This window comes from Rhipicephalus microplus, chromosome 8 (genome assembly GCF_043290135.1).
Source record: "Rhipicephalus microplus isolate Deutch F79 chromosome 8, USDA_Rmic, whole genome shotgun sequence".
In the NCBI taxonomy this organism is placed as follows: Eukaryota; Metazoa; Arthropoda; class Arachnida; order Ixodida; family Ixodidae; genus Rhipicephalus; species Rhipicephalus microplus.
The window spans coordinates 64,284,012-64,305,033 of record NC_134707.1 but is presented as its reverse complement, the minus strand read 5'-3'; the positions used below and the strand labels follow the sequence as shown (position 1 = coordinate 64,305,033).

Below are 21,022 nucleotides of genomic sequence, written 5' to 3'. Positions count from 1 at the left end.
GCTTCGCCCACAAGGCGGTACACCCTACGCACTCTGGCGCATACTTTCTTCTTCTCCTGCTTTGTCACTAAAAACAAAACCTTCACCAACAGAGGCGGCGGGATACCCTGCGCCTTCTGGCGTTAACTTCTTTCTTCTGCTGATCTCCCATCTCCGCTGCTCGGTTAAATACCTTCCGCGCGAGATTCCAGAAAGTTCTCATCATTTCGTCGGCGCGATACGCAGCGAAGGCTGGGGAGAGGGCGAGACGGTTCGAAGACCGTCCGCGACGGATGACGCAACCCAGCATCACCCCGCCTCTTTCCATCTAGAACATTCCAGGGCTTGCTCGGGCGCCGATGAGAGGAGGTTCGTCGGCGAACCCACGCTTCCGAGGGGAGAAGGACGCGCGCCGGGGGGAGTCTTTGGATGCTTGTTTTCTTTTTTTATTGTTGACCTCTCGGCGCTTAGTCGCGAGAATTTGGTGGCGCGCCCGTTTTTGAGCGCTCGTTTTGTGACACTGCCCCCCACTTTAAGAATATTATCTCAATTATCTCATAATATTCAAAACCACACAAACGAGCGCGAACCATCCCCACGCTCTTAGAGACTGTAACATAGTCCGTCGCTCATGACACATCACATTTACAATAGATCACTCAATACAATTGTACATTACAATTCAATCTCACAACACATAGAATATAAACACAGGTACATGAATACAATACTCCATCACATACTTCAAGCAATACAAATGTACAAAGGTCCGTCTTTACAACAATTGTACCATACTATACATCACATTACCGTAACAAAAATTTTGATTCACTCGACATACAGTTGTGACACAGGACAACAACCACATTAACCTAACATATAGCATTGTCAAACACATTTCGATTCGTCCTCAACACTTATCCTGTGCATTTCGAACGGCGCTTGCGCCCTTTCTTGCACTGCTCGCTCGATCTCTTCTTGTGTTTCCACGTTCTTTTTCAGCGAGCACTTTCCAACGACGGTATCTGGGGCGGCGTCTCAGCCATCGTTGTCACTTCCGACATTGTTAACGGGTCATGACGCTCAACTGATCCTGTCCGGTTATTCACCCGCTTGTTCATTTCCCGACATTTGGCCTGGCTGGCCTACTCCATCACCTTTGCACTGTCGGTCGGTTGAGGTCGTGCCGACGTAAGTCCAGCTGCGAAGCACGTGAACTCATTCAATACGATGATGTTCTCATTCACTGTCTCTTGCGCCCAGGCTTCACCTTGGGCTCGAGTGAAATCCTTCACGGCATTGTTCTCCGCTGAATCTCGCGGTCCCTGTGTCAGCGGAAGCTCCATCTTCGGGTTTTCCCCCAAACATTCTGGATCATTCGGCCCTCGCGCCCCATCGATGTTTCCGATGACGAGGTCGTACGGGGGGGTCGTCATGCATAGAGCGGTAACCTTTCCTCTGAAGTACGGGGTTTCAACCTCAATCTCTGCTTCGGGAAGCATCCGAACCGTACTGTCAATTAGGCAAAACGGTTTCGTTTTGCCTGTCAACTCACTTTCCCGTTTCAAATTTCTCCGCCCGATAACAGTGGAGCTACAGGTATCTCTTAACACCGTAACCTTCTTGCCCGCAAGTTTTCCAGGCAGCGTTGGCATTCCCTTCGTAACACCGGTTGGCTGTTTTGTCACACACAGCACCAACAATAGGAATTTTCTCCCCGTTTTCAACTCTACGAATCCATCAGTGACGTCATCAACAGATTTTGGTGCCACTTGCACACAGGATACCTGGAGAGTTTGACTCGCTCCGTTACAACATGCGTCTGCCTTGTGCCCAGTCTGACCACACTTGAAACATTTTACAATCGTAGGGTTCGTTAAGTTAGTTCGACAGTTGTTAGCGCAATGACCCACTCGGTTACACAGAAAACATCGCGGAACACTCTGCGGTGCACGCTTCTTTTGTTCGGGTGCCGAATTTTTCGAATCTTCGGGACACTCCTTCTTGACTTGGCCAAATTAGTTCCACCTTGTGCTTCCAAGAATTGATCAGCCAATTCAAGCATGCCTTCAAGTTACTCAGCCTTCCTCTCTTTCAAGTACAGCGACAGGCTTGGGTGGCAACTAGTGAGAAATTGCTCTCTAATAAGGAGCTCTCTAAGCTCATCGTACTCCTGCGCTGTCCCTGAAAGTTCAATCCATTTGTCGAAATAATGGCTAAGTCAAGCGGCGTACTGCGCAGCCATCTCACCATCAGCTGGCTTTCCTGTCTGAAATCTGTCCCGGAATCCTTCCACAGTAAATATATATCGCTTCAGCAAAGCAGCTTTCACCTTTGCATAGTTGGCTGCATCGGTCGGCGTCAGCCTACCGTACACACTGAGCGCTTCACCACTCAAGCAAGTACACAAAGCAGTTGCCTATTGATGTTCCGGCCAATTCTGGCTTCTCGAAATCGTCTCAAATCGGCGAAGGTACGCGTCAAGGTCGTCCTTCCTTTCATGAAACGCTACGAGCAGCTTGCTTGGGTTCAAGCGGAAGCCGTGGTCCTCCCGTTCGCTGCTTTCAACTCTAGCTTGGACCGGAGTTTCACTTCGCTGTTTCAAACGGAGCCGCTCGAGTTCTATCTCGTGCTGTCGCTGCCGTTCTCTTTCCTCTCTTTCTTCTTTCGCCCTCTCAGCTGCCAGTCTTTCTCTCTCCAGCTCCAACTTCAATTGCTGCTCTCTTTCTTCTCTCGCTCTTTCGGCTGCCAAGTTTTCTCTCTCCAGCTCCAACTTCAATTGCTGCTCTCTTTCTTCTTTCAGCTGTCGCTCCTTTGCCTCTCTTTCTTCTTTAGCCCTTTCAGCTGCCAGCTTTTCTCTCTCCAACTCCAACTTCAATTGTTGCTCTCTTTCCTCCTTCTTCCTTTCAGCGGCCAGCCTTTCTCTCTCCAACTCAGCTGCTTTTTCTTCCTTGGCTCTCCCAGCTCCCAACCTCTCTCTCTCCACCGCCTCTTTCTTCTTCTGGCTTACCCATTTCCATAGTTAAGCGCCAAGAAGACCCATCTACTCACCAAGAGCAACTAACTCTTCGAGTTCCATGGTGTCTCGCAAATAAAATCTTGCCGCGTGTAAAAAGTATCTGCCTAAATCAGTCTATCGGAACACTCTCCTGCACTCGTTAACGAGAACCCTGAGCAACACCTAAAATCGTTCCGATAGCACTATCAACAACTCGAGGGTCTTTCTCACTACTTTGGACACACTGTGCACCAAAAGGTCCTGTCGCAGACGCCAGAATAATTGTCACAGGTCCCGTTAATTTGGGAGGCGATCGCCGGGCTAATTCCAAGGGCTGAAGTATCGGCCCCCCTAACCGCACCACGAAAGCGTGGACAATTTAGAAGTGGTCCTTTTTGGCGCGCCAGCGGACACCGGCTGTGGCCCAAAGAACAAGTCAGAGCCGAGAGTTGATAAACAAAACAAAATTATATTCTCAATAATGGCTGATCGAAAACAATACACAAGAATGCACACTCCACAATAGTTGCATACAATATGTCACCAATCAAACAACGTACTACACAGTACAATTAGCCACACTCGAAACAACGGACACAGACAACAATATGCACTGCAATGCAGTCGCATGCATTGAACAACCAAGACACTTAAAGACTAAAGAGTTAGAAAACTTATTCAGTCCAAAGTTCTTGAAACAAAAGTCTGAATGATACTCTTCCGAGAATCACTCACTCAAATTTCAGCGCTGTTGTCGTTCCGCTGCCCCCGAAGTTTCTCTTCCAGGAAACCTCTGTCGTTCCGCTGCCCCCGAAGTTTCTCTTCCAGGAAGCCTCACGTCTTCCCTTGGCCGCTCTCCAAGCTTCAAACTTTTTCGTCGGAAACACGTCGGCTTCACACTCGCAGCTGTTGCCACGCGTCTTCGCTCGATAGCGGTAGACACACACTTTTGCCTGTAGGTTGAGTCGTCACCACTCAGGTGGAAATCCTCTTCTTCTCTACTTCCTTCTCCTCCTTTGTCACGGAAGACAAAAGGCTTCGCCCACAAGGCGGTACACCCTACGCAGTCTGGCGCATACTTTCTTCTCCTGCTTTGTCACTAAGGACAAAACCTTCACCGACAGACGCGGCGGGATACCCTGTACCCTCTGGCGGTAACTTCCTTCTTCTGCTGATCTCCCATCTCCGCTGCTTGGTTAAATACCTTCCGCGCGAGATTCCAGAAAGTTCTCATCATTTCGTCGGCGCGATACGCAGCGAAGGCTGGGGAGAGGGCGAGACGGTTCGAAGGCCGTCCGCGACCGATGACGCAACCGAGCATCACCCCGCCCCTTTCCATCTAGAACATTCCAGGGCTCGCTCGGGCGCCGATGAGAGGAGGTTCGTCAGTGAACCCACGCTTCCGAGGGGAGAAGGACGCGCGCCCGGGGAGTCTTTGGATGCTTGTTTTCTTTTTTTTATTGTTGACCTCTCGGCCCTTCGTCGCGAAAATTTGGCGACGCGCCCGTTTTTGAGCGCTCGTTTTGTGACAACTGGTAGAAGATAATACAATGTTTGACACAAGTTGATGCTTCAGCGAAAAACTACGAATATTAGTGAAGATCACAGAGAATGCAAGGTTAGTCCGAGAAACTTTGCTATCAAGAGTTTTTGTTTTTTTACAGCGTGTTGATTGCCACTGGCATTCTTTGACAGATTGCGAGACTTCTTCATAAAAATATTTCTTGGATCCAATAATGCTCCAGGCAGGTGTAGACGAAGTTCAGGAGTACTTGCGAGGAACGGGCCTCGAATGCTCGGCAACCAAGTCGGAACTTCTAATCTACAAACCTACAAGTAGAGGTCGCAAAACCCCGCGCGACGAGGAAAGGGAGTGCTACAAAATAAGCGTTCTATTGGCAGATGGCACTCCCATTCCACACGTAGACAAAATTAGAATTCTGGGGTTACACCTGCAGGCAAACGGCCATAATGGTGAGACGGTGCGAAGACTACGTCGTTCGGTAGACGACACAATCCGACTCCTACGTCGTATCACGAACAGACGTACTGGTATGCGCGAACACTGCGCGATCCGTCTAGTGCAGGCGTACGCAATAAGCCGTATAACATACGTTGCCCCCTACCTCAAATTGCTAGGCTCAGAAAAAAACAAGATCGAATGTATAATACGAAAGGCTTTCAAGAGAGCAATTGGAGTTCCACTGAATGCGAGCACTGAAAAGTTACTAGAACTTGGACTGCACAACTCACTCGACGAGTTAATTGAGGCCCATGTCGTTTCGCAAAACGAACGCTTGTCGGGGTCTAAGACGGGTCGACGCATCCTCGAGTCACTTGGCATCCGGTACCACACTCAGCAAGGAGAAAAAGCGGATGTTCCTGCCTCGGTTCGCGACCGCCTAATTGTTCCGCCGCTTCCTAAGAATATGCACCCGACGCACCACGTCGGGCGCCGTAACCAGCGAGCTAGGGACCTTCAAAAGAAGTACGGCACTAGCGACAAAGTTGTGTACGTAGATGCCGCGAGATATGGAGACGGGAGACACGCACACGCCGCTGCGGTCGTTGACCGTGCGGGCAAATGCCTCGCGAGCGCCACGGTGACCACGGGACATACGGAGGCGGCCGAAGAAGCCGCGATAGCCCTAGCAATCGCCACGGTGCCGAACGCTACGATCGTAATGAGCGACTCACAAGCAGCAATCCGCGGCTTCGCGCGCGGCCGCGTATCGCGGGAAGCGGCCCGCATCCTTAAGATGTGCGGTGATGGTGACTCAGCGTCGCGATCGCCACAACAAAATTTAACATTCTTCCTCCTTTGGACCCCGGCACACACCGATGTCCCGCTTCCGGGCAACGAGGCGGCCCACGCCGCGGCTCGAGGTCTCACTCGCCGAGCCGCGGCACATTCCGTGGCCGCCGCCTCCGCTCCCGAGAACGGGGCTTCTGATCTGCCGGATCGAGACACTTCGACAGACACGCAGCGACAACACAGACCACAATGGTCGTGGGGTGACCGTCTCATCACGTTCCGAGATATTACGCAACACTACAGACTGGAAAGGCGAAAGTTCCCGCCACCGCATGACAAATTAAACAGACACGATGCCGTAAGCTATCGCTTACTACAAACCCACTCTTACCCCAGCCCGGTCGTCTTACGCCACTGCTACCCGCACTTACACATTACTGATCTATGTAAAGCATGCGGGCACAGAGCAACGCTGCGCCACATGCTCTGGGAATGCGCCGGTAACAATGGTCGAGAAATGGCCGCCGTTCGCGATGCGCCTATGGCGGCTGCCAATACCAGGCCACAGGAAGCCTCGAGCTCACTCGTTCCCGCCACCGTCCCGTCTGCGGGAGCCGCGGGGGACCTTCTCCGTCGGCGACGCCGCCGCTGGGAGGCGGCGCTCAGAAGCTCGGAGCTCAACGACCAGCTCTGGGCTGTCCGGCAGGCCGAAGATGCCGCCTGAGTTCAGGGACTCAGCGCCGCCATCTGAGGCCACCAAGACCAAGCTGCCGGCCAAGTTCTAATAAAGTTTCCTCTCTCTCTTGATCCAATAATATTTCTTTGAGCCAGTCTTGTAAGCAGAGAAAAGCGCGCAGATTTTGTTTTGGCAAAATCTACCAAATGCTTGCGAGCATTTCTAACAGAGCGGATGAATTTATGTGCACTGCTGTAGTTTTGTAGTTTGTTCCTTTTAATTTGCGCGCATTAGAAAGAACAGCAAGTGTTTCACATCACGAGCTAACTGAGAGGCGCGGTTTGCAGGATCCACCCACCACCGGCACTTGCATTTCAATTTTTGTGAAGTGCCTCGAAGGGGAGGCAAACGAGTGCATCGCACCACTGCATGTTCGCAATTTCGCACGGCTGGAAAGGCAGCGGGATGATCAATACACAGTAAAAAATTTGCGTGACTTACCCATGTGTAAGTTGTTTTAAGTAAAAATTGGCCCCGTATCTGCATGTTAATCTGTAAATATCGTTGAAAGGCGATAGTCTTGCATGTGAAAAGAGCGATCAAAACACTTATTTGATGTTCTGGGCAAGAAAATTGGTGAATGGTATTCCGGAGGCGCTGCGTTAGAGTGCCTCGAGCGTGCAGCGGAGGCGAACGAGTGCATCAAGTAACGTCACACGTGTGACATGAGCGCCATCTGGCAGTTTTCTTGGAAAGCGAAGCGCGCAGCCTTGAGACGGGCGTGCGCGCCCGTCTCTGAGGTGATAATGTATAAAACGAAAGGCGACGGGTAGGTGCCACTACCATGTCGTCTAACAAAGTGCTGGGAACACTCGCCTTTTCTTGCAAGCGTCGCAAGGTCAGTGCACCGTGATAAACGCTACGGTCCCTAGAATGACTTATGTATGTCTTTTCTAGTAAAAAGACATACATACAGAATACTGTGGCGTTGTTATGGTGGCTCAGATATTCGCAATAATTTCTTTTAGGGGTAAAGCTCCTTATAGCGGCATCCGTTTGTCCCACGTAGTATGTAACTAGTCTTACGCTTTGACCAGCAAACATTTTGACCTCCAAGGGGGTGCCGGTGAGAGGTTCCTTCTGTGCGTTGTTTAACAACAAAAAATAGTGCTCAATGTACATGCCGATAGCTGATAATGGGGTATGAGAGACAGGAGCATTTGGCTTTTAGTTAATGTGCATGCTGCGATCCCCATTAGCAGCCATTGCATGTACATTGAGCACTATCTCAAGGGAAAGGGTTGCTACGTTATACCCGCTGGGTGTAACCACCTTAGTTTTAGAAAGGTTTAGCGAACGTTGAGCCGCAGTGTCATGAATACAATGAACTAGTATATACGATCAATGAACTCGAGGTAGTTAAAGGTGGGAAGTAGGTACGAATTGCAAGCCGTGAGAAAGTAAAAGCCGAATTCTCCTGTCTCTCTTTTCCCATGCAGCCATTGGCATGTACATTGAGCTCTATTTGCCAGGAAAAGGTTGCTACGTTATACTCGCTGGGCGTAACCTCCTTGGTTTTAGAAAGGTTTAGCGAGTGTTGGGCCGCAGTGCCATGAATACAGTGAACTAGTATATACCATGAACTCGAGGTAGTTAAAGGTGGGAAGTAGACCCGAAGCGCAAGCTGTTAAAAAGTGTGCGTGTGCCACCTCTCGTTTAGTCCTTAGAATGTCCGCTGGATGTCGTTGTTTCTATATGGGGAATATATGATGAAAAGATGCGAGATGGTGGTACTTGGAGTGTTGAATACATGGACGAAGAAACACACAGACAGATGCATGAATGGACGCATGCACGGACGCCGGGGCGGATGCATGGACGAACGCAGAAATGGACGCACGCACGGACGGGTGATTGGACGCATGGACGGTCGCACAGACGGAAGGAAGCTAGAACGAATGCACGGATGAATGCTTCGCCCCACTCTCCATCATTCACTCCGTGGATATGCTGCCAATTTTTTTTAATAGACAATCGCGCAAGTATAAACGCTGAATCTTGAGCAACATTGGCCGCTTGGGGTATCGGCTGGTGCCGTTTAGAAAACCCGGTACTGTTAAGGGTGGACAAACAGACAAGTGTACAGACAGACCGACCATATTTTTTGTTTTGAAGGTCTCCAAGAAAGATCATCGTCTTTCGAACTGATGCGCACTTGCACGACGCCACTACTGCGACGGGGTAGACGACGTCACTCACAACGCAGCCAAAGGTGCGCGTGCTTGGGTATGACGTACGTGCTTGCGCGCGACGCAGGGCTCAACCAATGGAGGCTATTCATGACACCACTGCCGAACGGTTTTAGATGCAAAGCAGCTCTTTGACTAGCCTGTATAACGCTGTGTGTTCGTGTCTCCATGACAACGCGACTCACCGCGTTGTACCCGCCGCTGTGGTCGGAACGATGCCAAGTAGGTCAAGTCGCAACTGCGCAGTGGCGTCATTCCATCCCTCAAACCCAGCAGCTCCTCCCAACACACATAGGCGGTGTTGCTCCTCAACCCGCTTTCAAGACACTTCCCTCTCACTTTACCCTCTCTACCACCCGAAGCGCTTAACCACACATCGAGGGGAAACACTTTTTCAACTCATCTATCTGCCATCAAACTTACATGATACCCAACACGCCTCACGTTTATTTCCGTTTTCAAGAAACGCTTACTCGGCTGAAAGCTACACTGAGTTTCGCTTGAAACCGTTCTTCCAGCACCTGCATCGACGCCGTTTAAGCCGGGTCTATGGCGGGTTCACTGCTGCTACTTCGCATCCCGTCATGGTTCTCTTCGGAGAGATGTTCATATTTTTTTTTTCGTTTCTCCTAGCCATACGCCACTTTCTCTGTAAATCAGGCGTCTGAAATATGGCCTGGTAATTATATCACCGTCATACCAAAAAAATCAATTAAATCGAAGGCGCCTTTAAATTGCCATATCGCAATAAATCAAGCACTCCAGACACAGCTATCAAGCCGAGGCGCCGCCAACAGCCATGCTGCCAACGAATTGGCTAGTTTTGTGTGGGTGGTACCGTACAGCTCGAGCAAACGCGCCAGCCGCCACGGTGGCGAACGCACCTGCAGCGGTCGGCTGAAGAGCGACCGAACGAGGGCCACCACCCCGAACGGCGGTGAAATGTTTGCGAAAGATAGAAGAGAGAGCAGACAGTATTGGTGACCAAGTTCCCCAGTGTTCAGAAGCAAAGCCAAAGTCGCCTTGCAAAAGCCCCCGCCAACCCATGCTGGCGCATTTAGGGCAAGGCAAAGAATCGAGCTGTTGTCGGCCATTCCAATTCCCTCTGCAGTGATTGCCGAGCAGCGGTGAGCCCTCTTCTTTATATCACGCGTGCCTTCGGCTCATCATCGCGTTGAACCATCGATGAACCCGGTCGACGGTAATGGCGGCCAATTTCCAGGTGGTCACAAAGCAGAGGCGACCTGCCGCCCAAGCCGTCATTTGCGCTGCATTTTGTGCACGTGATATGCAGCACAAGCGATCACATTTTCGGCAATCGCTAGGCCATTCGAGCGCAGGTAAGGCAGAATAAAGAGTGAGTACTTGGGGATGAACACAACACCAACTTCTGCCTGAGCCAGATTAAACCATAGATCTTATAGGCGTATACTGTTTTCTCGGCCACCATTCTCAGCCACAGGGGACGCAGCTCCGTCACAACACGAAAGAAATGCAGCCTAGCTCCAAAACTGAGGGGTGCTTCGAAACGTAAAAGCGGCACCAGACACTCATCTCCGCACACGTGTATATCTAAGGCACCACAAAGGCATAGTTGTGACATCGTCTAAGTATTGTCGAGCGCGACACAAGCGCCACCACGAATCTAAATGAAAAGACTGACCCAAGAGCAAGGATGACAGTTCATTCGACAGCGGGTTGCACACGGAGTGTGTTTGTGCATGTGGCCTGCATATGGCCGCATGGTTGATCCCTTTGCAGACTAAGTGGTTTTCTATAAGGCAGGCATTCTTCAGAAATTGTTCCTAAACGATCAGTCTTTACGTCGCACGCCGTCATTGAGAAAGTTGTGCGTGGCCTACCCAGTTCATCTGTATCAACGCAACCTTTATTCAAGTTTCTTTTTATGATATGTTTGTGCGTATTTTACCGATACCACTTGCGCGACAGAAATGATGACATTGATACCTTGGTGAAGCCAACATACAACACTTCCGGGTTAAAAGATAAAATCAGTCATTGATAAACGAAAGTAAAAGAGCATTTCTAATAGACTCAGAGCAAGTGCGCGGAATTTCAACACAAACATAATGCTAAAGCGACGCTTCGGAAGGCAACGTCCCACTTGCTTTCGCTACTTGCCTGACCCAAGCGTAGCGAGCTGCCTGTCGGCTGTATCACCCGGCTACTTAGTGAATGCACAATCCACTCCACCCATTCTTCAAACCGAGCCCGGTGACTGCAGAATCGCAAGTTCTGAAATCTCACCTGTCCAATGCAAGTCGCGTTAAATATTGTTAAATCGTCAATGCTGCTTGAAGTCATTACCCCGAAAGACCCCCACTGAATCCCGTGGCTTACTTTTGAGGCCGACATATTGACCGCACAAAAAAGTCGAGAACAGAAGGCATCAAGACACGTGCAAAAATGTTGAACAGTTAGCACTAGATAGGCCAGTTTCAAGTTCCCCTGTTGCTTTTAAAAGATTTTGACTCCCAACGAAGACACTCAGAGGTCACTGTAAGACAACTTGGAATCGTAGCTAGATCATGTCAGTACAAGCCGTACATGACTCAGCATATGGACTGATGTTTCCAGAAATGTTTCTTTTGTCTCTGATTACTTGTAAATGTTATGCATGCCCACTTTTGCCCTTTAGAAGACACTGTACCTGAGACGACACTTTAACTTCAATAAATTCAGACTGAAAAAAAAATTATTATCAAAAAGCTACGAACTACTCGAAAGGAATGCACAAATCTATGTTTTTCTAGACACTGGCACACCGCGAGCAATGCCTTCGTGGCTAGTGCACGCCCCCGGCACAAATGTCACCAACTGTAATCACGTGTACATCTCCAGGAATAGGAGCGTGTAAAAAATAAAAGAGGTGAGTGACTTTTTTCATTTAGAACCACATGAGGATCAAAAGCTCAAGTTTTCAGAAGAAAACAAAAGACACGCAGTACCACTAGTTGTTGTCATTTCTAAAACAATATGATCGTTACTGTTTTAACCTTAAATATTGGCCAGGACGCTTGTAGGTCTTCATGAGAGCGGTACTTCTTTTATGATTATGTATGTCGGGGGCGGAAGCAGCAAATCAGTGTTTCAATTTACCCGTATCTAACGAATTAGGCAGTCACACGACAAACGAAAGTGCAGAATGGGGATCCCTAGAAAAGAACTAGGTATCACCGGCACCGTTTTGTTCGCTCTGCTCTGGACAACACCTCATGCAGGTAAGATCTTCGATCATTTGCAAAAGCTGATCACCACTAAACGTCCCTAAACATCACCCTGAACATCACTTGATGCCCGAATTCACGTGATAATTGCATAGCAAAGCCGATTCTTCATTCCTGGCGCTCCATATTATGTCGTTACATTTGAAAGTTCATCATCATCATCATCGGCCTGACTACGTCCACTGCAGCACGACGGCCTCTCGCATGTTCTGCAAGTCAACTCGGTCCTGTGCTTGCTGCTGCCATTTTATACCCGCAAACTTCTTAATCACATCTGCTCACCTAACTTTAGGTCTTCTTCTAATCCGCCAAATTATGCATTCACACGATGTGCGCCTAAACATCACTTGATGCCCAAATTGCACGTGATAATTGCATAGCAAAGCCGATTCTTCATTCCTGGCGCTCCATATTATGTCGTTACATTTGAAAGTTCATCATCATCATCATCGGCCTGACTACGTCCACTGCAGCACGACGGCCTCTCGCATGTTCTGCAAGTCAACTCGGTCCTGTGCTTGCTGCTGCCATTTTATACCCGCAAACTTCTTAATCACATCTGATCACCTAACTTTAGGTCTCCTTCTAATCCGCCAAATTATGCATTCACACGATGTGCGCCTAAACATCACGTGATGCCCAAATTACACGTGATAATTGCATAGCAAAGCGGATTCTTCATTCCTGGCGCTTCATAATATGTCGTTACATTTGAAAGTTCATCATCATCATCATCATCGGCCTGACTACGTCCACTGCAGCACGACGGCCTCTCGCATGTTCTGCCAGTCAACTTGGTCCTGTGCTTGCTACTGCCATTTTATACCCGCAAACTTCTTAATCACATCTGCTCACCTAACTTTATGTCTCCTTCTAATCCGTCAAACTATGCATTCACATGATGTGCGCCTAAACATCACTTGATGCCCAAATTGCACGTGATAATTGCATATCAAGGCCGATTTTTCATTCCTGGCGCTTCAAGATATGTCTTTACATTTGAAAGTTCATCATCATCATCATCGTTGGCCTGACTATGTCTTTTGCATAACAAATGCCTCTCGCATGTTTCCCCAGTCAACTTGGTCCTGTGCTTGCTGCTGCCATTTTATACCTGGAAACTTCTTCATTCCATCTGCTCACCTAACTTTCTGTCTCCCCCTAACCCGCTTGCCTTTCCTAGGAATCAAGTCAGTTACACTTAACAACCAGTAGTTATCCTGCCTAGCACTACATGCCCGACCCAATATAATTTCCTCTTCTTGATTTCAACTACGATATCTTCAACCCTGGTTTGTCCCCTGATTCACACTGCTCTTTTCTTTTCTTTTAAGGTTACACCTACCATTTTCCTTTCCATCGCTTGCTGCGCGGTCCTCAATATAGGCTGAACCCTCTCTTTAAGTATCCAGGTTTCTGCTCCGTAGCTAAGTACCGGCAAGGTTCAGCTGTTATATACCTTCGTCTTGAGGGATAGTGGCAATCTACCAGTTACGACTTGAGAGTGCTTGCCAAATGTGCCACCCCATTCATATTATTCTAGTTACTCCCATCTTGTGGTTTGGCTCCTCGGTTATTACCTGTTCTAAGTGTACGTAGTCTTTTACAACTTCAAGTGTACTATTACCTATCTCGAAGAGCGGGTCTCTTTCGAGATACTTGTACATTACTTTCGTTTTCTGCAGAATAACTTTAAGACCGACCTTTTTGCTCTCCTTGTCTAGCTCCATAATCATGAGTTGCAATTCGTCCCCTGAGTTACTCAGCAATTCGATGTCATCGGCAAAGCACAGGTTACTAAGGTACTCTTCATTAATAATGGAAGCAATGAAAATTAATGGATGGCAAATACTAAACTTCCAGCAGTCGCTGATGTCTAATGTTTCATTAACAGACGAGCCAGACCATACAGCGTCAGCTACGTTTGCAAAACAACCGCATCGCCTAACATGTGGCTTCATGGAGCCTTCAAGCACTGCCTGATAATACTTTGCTCGTGGTTTAAAAGCAATCGCGTACGTTAAAGAGAGCGAAAAACTTCGCCTTCAACAGTTTAACGCGATAGCGATATCCTGTTCCTTGTGCGTACTCCAAAAACTTCAGGCACGAATTTTTCTCGAACTTGCTTTGCGCCCCCTACGTGGCCTTGGTATTGTAAACGCAGTAACATTTGCGCCTGTTGTTGTGGGTGACTGGCGTTATACTATGAAGTCATTCTTTTCAAATTCATTAGATTTAAAAGTATCATGTGATCCACTATCTAAATAATCGTTTCTTGGCCAATTCCCCAGAGGGGGTGTGAACCACTCGTTTAGGTCATCATCATCATCATCATCTGCATCCTCATCGTCATCATGATAATCACCTGCTCTTACGCCCGATGACATTGTACGCTTGTACGACGCACTTACACTATAACATTTCATGCTGCATTGCGAAACGTGTATGCAGAACGCATGTGTTTGCAAAGCACGAAAGTCACTTTCACTGCATTTCCAAGCGGAGGAAGTTATTTTCACTGTAATCACAAGCATACGCGTGGGTCGTGCTTCGAGAGCACAGGAACTAGTACATACCGACTCTTCCGCGTGAATGAAACAGTGAACCTCCTCAGCAGTGCACTTAAAGCTCTTCCGACTCGTTACAACGCTGACTAGTGCTTCGGCGCAACCATTCGGCTTGACAGTCTCCCCAATAACCTAGCGACTGGCTGGTGGAACTTTGCCAGTACGACCGCCACTTTCGCGAACGAGCCAGTCGCTGTATTCAGACTTGTTCGTGGACTGTAAACGCAACGGCCAGTCATCACCGGTGCCATGCGACATCGGCCCTCATTAAAAGTGGCTGCTATCGTGGTCAACTCCATCACCCACCGGTTCATCAACAACACAAAATGCGAACTTTGTATCGTGCCCACCACGTTATCAAGATCACAAATTCGACTAACGTGGAATGTTGTGAAGGTATCTTCCACGTCTTATGAGCACTATTCAGGGACTTTACAATGGCACTCAGGCACCTGTAGAGACAGGTGTACAGGATTACAGACGTAAGATTTACCACACTTGACGGGAACTACCTGAGGTATTGCAGCCTGGATGTGAGTACGCGCGGTTGGTGCTTAAGTATTCTACAATGTCACGTCCCTCACTGCACCTGACTATCAGTACAGCCTTACCTCATTGGCATCTGTACGTTTCAGCCAGTATCAATCCACAGTAAAATACTTGCTGAGTGCTCTAACTCATGAAGACCTGAAATTAGGAGCTACCCGTGAAATGCCACTGCCACTGGTCAACTTGTCACAACCCGTTCGAAGAGGCCCGCTCAAACATAATTTCAAGTCGCCGTATGTTGGACGAAACACACTCCTCAGCTCGGCGTTGTTCATCTTTCCTTAGCAACCAGCATTCGCCTCGCAATCCCCACTAAAATGACCTCTGCCTGCATTGTGGGCACCACCGAGGTTCGAATGCCGTTACTACTTCGGGTAATAATGACTTTTCGGCATACATGTCTTCATGTCCAGTCAGCATACATGTCCAGTCAAGAAATTACGCGAGCACCAGCGGTAATACCTAAATTCTCTATTACTGATGGTAAAAGACAATGCGTTTTGATGATGGACTGATTACTTGACTGCCGGCAACTGTCCACACCGCCAGAAGGGTAAAGAATGAGTTGCACACCGAATTTATTCAGTAAAATAACAAGTTCCGCATTTTCCCGTGTCTCTGCAGCTCTCCTCGCAGTCGTAACCACATAGCATATGTTTGATGCCCCTGTACTGCTAAATTCATTTCAAACCGAGTGACATATAGAAAACAATAACGACTACGTTAGCTTTGTTTTATTTTCGCACGTGTACTTTACGGCTTGAAGTACATGTGGCAAACCTTTCAGAGGTTCATGAACGAGATTGTGAGTGGGTTCATTTCAGTTCTGTCTAGCTTGAATGCATTCTTTTTGCCTTAAGCGGTCCAACGGTTATGACCACAAGGCGGAACTAAGCCACTTTAAGAGGTGCGAGTACAATTTCATTGTAAACTACCTCCATGAGCGCGTAGGTCACTCGATAGCTTCTTCCACAGTATACATTTAAAGAGAGCTTTCGCAAACTTTTATTACCGGCAAATCATAGTGCAGTAATTCTGTTCAGTGTTAGTTTCAAGAAATTCAGAGCTCTTTCTGAGCGTACTCAGCATGAAAGTCTTTGTGATGACCGTTGCGGTTTGGAGTGTTACGCCAGAAACTCGAGGGCACTGCTTGTGGCGTACTCAGTGAAAAATCGGTGCATGGGCATTCTGGTATTCTGCCAGTAAAGTGCCTGTCTGTCCAGCCAACTTTCACTCCAGGTTCCACCAAGCGTGGACCGTGTCGTAAGCGTTAGCAGCCGTAAACGCTCGTTGGGGTTAGTCATATGACCAGTGTGACTTCGTCTATTGTTATTCTACGTCACTGAAAGCTCTTTCGATGCTGCTGGTAAAATTAGTGAATTAGGAAATCACGTGACAGATGTTCTATAGCGATTAACTTCTTTGGAAACGTCTGTGACAACAGCTACATTAAAGTGGACTTCAAAAACATTTCCATATATTATTTGCATATTGTCAAAATTAATTCAATGATCATCCGAGAATTCGGCGTCTGAACACCCTTATGTGTACCTCATTAGAGCCACGTTTACAGACACTGTAGGCTATTTGAATTTTGTACGTTTTTCCACACGTGTAGGCCAGTAAAACGCAGCCAATATGTCTCTATGTAAACGCCATGACAAATGTATGTTTCATTGCGCCATGCCACGCGAAGAGATTGGTTCGTGATATCATTGCAACAGTCACTTTCACTGACATCACAGTCTACGTTTGTTGCAGTATTCTTTGACGCATTTGTTTTGAGTCAATGGTATAAACTTCTCCTACATAATGTTGAGGTTCATCTTTACCTACAGATAAAGAAAATATCTACATTTACTATGAGTCTAAGTGACGTAGCACAGGTTTTTATAGTACCTATTTGCATTTTCAGAATTGTTTATAGCCACTCACTACATGTGGTATTATTCTCGTTTCAGAAACACGTGTGTACCCAAGACTGATTGAAGGTAGGGCTGATGACGGCGACTTGTTGCTGAACATCCATACGGGCCTGACTCTTCACCTTTGCAAAAGTTCAATACTCGCAAGAGACTTCGTCCTTACATCAGCCTCTGGCACTGAAACACACAGCATAATCGTAAGTTTCACGGACGGACGGACGGAGGGACGGATGGACAAACGTTCCGCCCCACTCATCATCATTCACTCCGTTGATATGCTGTGATTTTTTTTTGGTAACCAGTCCGCTATACGTACAACTACCTCTTTGCGCGAACAATGCCCGAGTGTCTGGAAACATTTCAGATAATCTGAGAATATTCTGATAAGATTCTGGGCAGCACGTGAATGGTTGACTTTAATGTAATAACATAATCTTTGATGCCACCAAAAGAAAAGTCCAACGTGCTTTACTGCGGAGAAAATTACCGACCACAATGCTTACCTCTATCAATGTCGAGTAATGATCGATGAATGTGTGAGGTTTAACGTCCCAAAACCACCATATGAGAGGTGCCGTAGTGGAGGGTTCCGGAAATTTCAACCACCTGGAGTTCTTTAACGCGCGCCAAACTCTGAGCACACGGGTCTACAGCATTTCCGCCTCCATCGAAAGTGCAGCTGCCGCAGGCGGGATTTGATTCCGCTACTTGAGGATCAGCAGCCGAGTACTTTAGCCATTTAACCACTACGGTGAGTCTATAAATGTAGAGTATGTATTGCCTGAACAATAACTTCGCATTTCTTTCAGCACAAGTTCACGCAAACAAAAAGTTTCGTCTAACACCCGCCACCAATCGACTTCCTCGAATTTACAACTATGTGCCACTATCTACAAAGTGCGCAGCAGCACAACAGATTTCTGATTCTGTAAAAGTACTGTTTAGCTTTGCCGAAGAACAACGCAGAGTATAGGAGTTACTTTCTAGTTCACATTTCTAACCTCTTTAAGGTCAGCATTTTTATATTCGCCGCTGCTCGTGAAGCCGAAGACAGATTTCTTTCTTAAGGAGCATGATCTTTCCAAGCAGTAGAACAACCTGCATGCTGCCTTTTCTCGAACAAGTTGATGAAAGATTCTTTCGTAAGGCCTCGTCACATCACAGGCACAAAGCGAACTTGCCGTCTTCGCTGTGACGATATAGTATTTCATATCTCTTGTTGACACTCGCTCTGGTGTTTTCCTTCGCATGGTGTATAGCAGTGGTGTACAGATTAGAGATCAAAGCGTCGGCGATAAAATAGGCATTTCATTAGCGCCCCTGCAACGTGTAGGTTAGCAAAATTATGCGAACTGCGATCGTCCGCTCTCCCTCCTTTCCGCGGGCCAAAGTATGCGTGAAGGATGGGAGCCGCCGCCACGCGCTCATTGCGCCATCTTGCTGATAATACTGAAAACATAACGGCAACCTCCCCCCCCTAAATGCCCACAAACAGCGGAAAGAGGTAGATATAAATGGCTTGCCGTTTAAACGTTGAAGGAGGCACGCTTGGTTTCTCAGTTGTTAACGCCTTGCATTCACTACGTGGAGGTCCCACGTGCGATTCCGCGCACCAGAGTCTCTTGGTTTTTTTTCTTTCCTTCGTATTCATTTATATAGAAAAGTATAAATATACGGTGCATGACATCGACGCCAATGCCGGCGGAGAAATCCAGCTGAGAGTGTTCATATAGTTGCTATCCCAATGAAATGGTATATAGTTTCTTCATTAACTTGAATGGTGAGATGTCGACATCAGATAAGCAATGGTACCGAGTTTCAATCCTCGAACCGAGCAAAGTTCTCGTCACTTGGGTACTTTTATTCAAAAACCAGGATAGGACCCGCTTTTATTCATTTCTAAGACCCTCCTTTCTTTTTCTATCATCCGTAGAACTTATTTTTTTTGTTCGGCCAGAGGTTTACCGCTCTGTGTTTTCACCTACTTTGTTCCAGCTGAACGGGCCGGAACTCGAGCACGACTTGTACCACGACACGGAGCACCGTTCTTCGATTATCGTGAGGCGAAAGGAAAACGGCGTGGAGGTGGTGAGTTGTGGCCAACGAAAATGACGCTAGACTGCATGACCAGATTAAGTGCAAAACTTAGAGTGGAAGGAAGCGGGGGGGCTGACACATATCTCCGTTTTCCCCCCTTTGAGTAATTGTTAGCAGAAAATCTTCTATTTGGCTATGTTCACAGTAGTCCAGTGAAAGGCATGTTTGAATTAAATGCATTTTTCTTTTTGGACGCCAATGAAACGATGAATCGCGTTCAATGTAACCAACAGCGATTGAAACTAAGACGTTGATTTTTTAACTCAAGTATTCTAAGGCAAGTACATAGGGAGTCGCGTAATACTTATTGTCCTACTCATGGCATTCGCAAGTCCAGTGCGCAGTGCAAAAATGATGTGAACTTTGGGCAAGCTGGTTGATATGTTCATAGAAATTATAACATTTTATGGCCTCCCTTTAAAAAACAATTATGTCAAGTATATATTCAAGACATCTAAGTGAGGTGTTCTGGCCTAGGAATATTTCATGTCCTATGGAACGGCATATACACTGAGGAGGTTATTTACGATGAAACAAAGAACCCTCACAAAAAAGCGTTTATTACCTAACACCACGTTGCTCCTTATACAAGCAAGAAATCATGGAAAACCCTACGAGAGCACATCCCATCGTTTCAAGAATATCCACCACTAATCCAGCATGCTGTCGAATTGAGAGTTTCGTGAATGATACACGTTCTGCAAGCGGGGTTGCTGTACGATACGTTTCTAATAGAAGGGGACTGTGAACAACACCATGACACGAAGTCGCAAGTGCACAACAGAGAGCATCAATCACATCAACATGAAAACTCATTTGCACGTATGAGCGAAATGTCACTATTAAAGAGTCTGAGTTTACCACTGAATTTTATTTCAAATATTCATAACCTAATTTATAGCCTTTGTTCCTTGTTGATTGCAAGTGAATTGACTTTAATGCAAGTACTTCACGAAAACGTTCGAAGCAATGTCAAAGCTCTTTGTTTGTTGATTCCCAGTTGCGTCCACAAAAGATAATAAATTACCATTTTTTTGTGTTCGTAGCTACTTTTACAGTTTTCTTATCCCCTTCTCTGGTCTTCTCAATCATTATCTTGTTTGAACCACATTAACATACATTTGGAGCTATGACAACATATTATAACAGCCACTTCCCTTCCTCACCGAAGTAAGGAATGAGTTTCTTAATATATTCTGATCGAGCGGCAGTTTTTGTTCCCCATAGATTGCACAACCAAACCAACGTGTGCCAATTATTTATGGAGTACAATTATAATACCTGATTTTTGTATTATTGAGCTAAGCGCATAATATTTGCCATTCTTATTACTTGTATCAAACTCACGCTCAGGTTTTGCAAACGCAGAGTCCTAGTCATAAGTTAGCAGGCCACGGTCCCATAAATATATATTGCGTGGTGACGGGGGAACATTTTACCCACTCCTTTGCGATGGAATCCATGACATCGTTATTTTTGCATTTCAGAGAGGAGTCTTGAACGATCACCTCAGGATTACGCCGGCTGTTCTTTCGCAACGTTCTGATGAAGGTCTCATTCCTCATGATGTATTTACAGTCGAAGAAAGATCAAGCACTCCTGCGAATTCATGTAAGTCACAAAAACGTAGCGAATAGATTCATCAGTAAATAAACAAAGAGAAAACATGCCTGCCTTTCAGCGGGAATGCATCTGGAAGATCAAATGCCTGTACAGTTCTTCATCAAGAGTTCTCATGAACTGTACCAAAGAACATGTGGCCATGTTACTTTCCTGGAAGCTCATGAGATGAAACTGAAATGCGAACTAGGACGTACCCCAACCTTTCGTCGTACTAGAATATTTCAACTAGTGGCAATCATTTCACATTATAGATCTTTCAAGCCCACCTGATTAACAACAGAAAAGTACTAACACTGTACGCATGATTTCGGCAACTCTACATCTAAAGAATTATGAAACGGTTCATGCCATAGCTC

General features: G+C 47.0%; 1 protein-coding gene across 5 annotated transcripts in view; it reads left to right on the top strand.

The window, feature by feature from the left end:
- The window catches only part of LOC119186791 (venom metalloproteinase antarease TserMP_A), a 142,171-nt gene that overhangs the window by 41,210 nt on the left and 79,939 nt on the right, over positions 1-21,022 (top strand). For 4 of the 5 annotated variants that reach the window (XM_075872030.1, XM_075872032.1, XM_075872033.1 and 1 more), the window contains exons 2-4: positions 16,983-17,143; positions 18,942-19,034; positions 20,531-20,654. In XM_075872030.1, the coding sequence (XP_075728145.1) occupies positions 16,983-17,143; positions 18,942-19,034; positions 20,531-20,654 (378 nt within the window). Of the gene's footprint in view, positions 1-11,661; positions 11,900-16,982; positions 17,144-18,941; positions 19,035-20,530; positions 20,655-21,022 lie in introns of those variants that run through there. The other variant, XM_075872031.1, reaches the window with a different exon arrangement.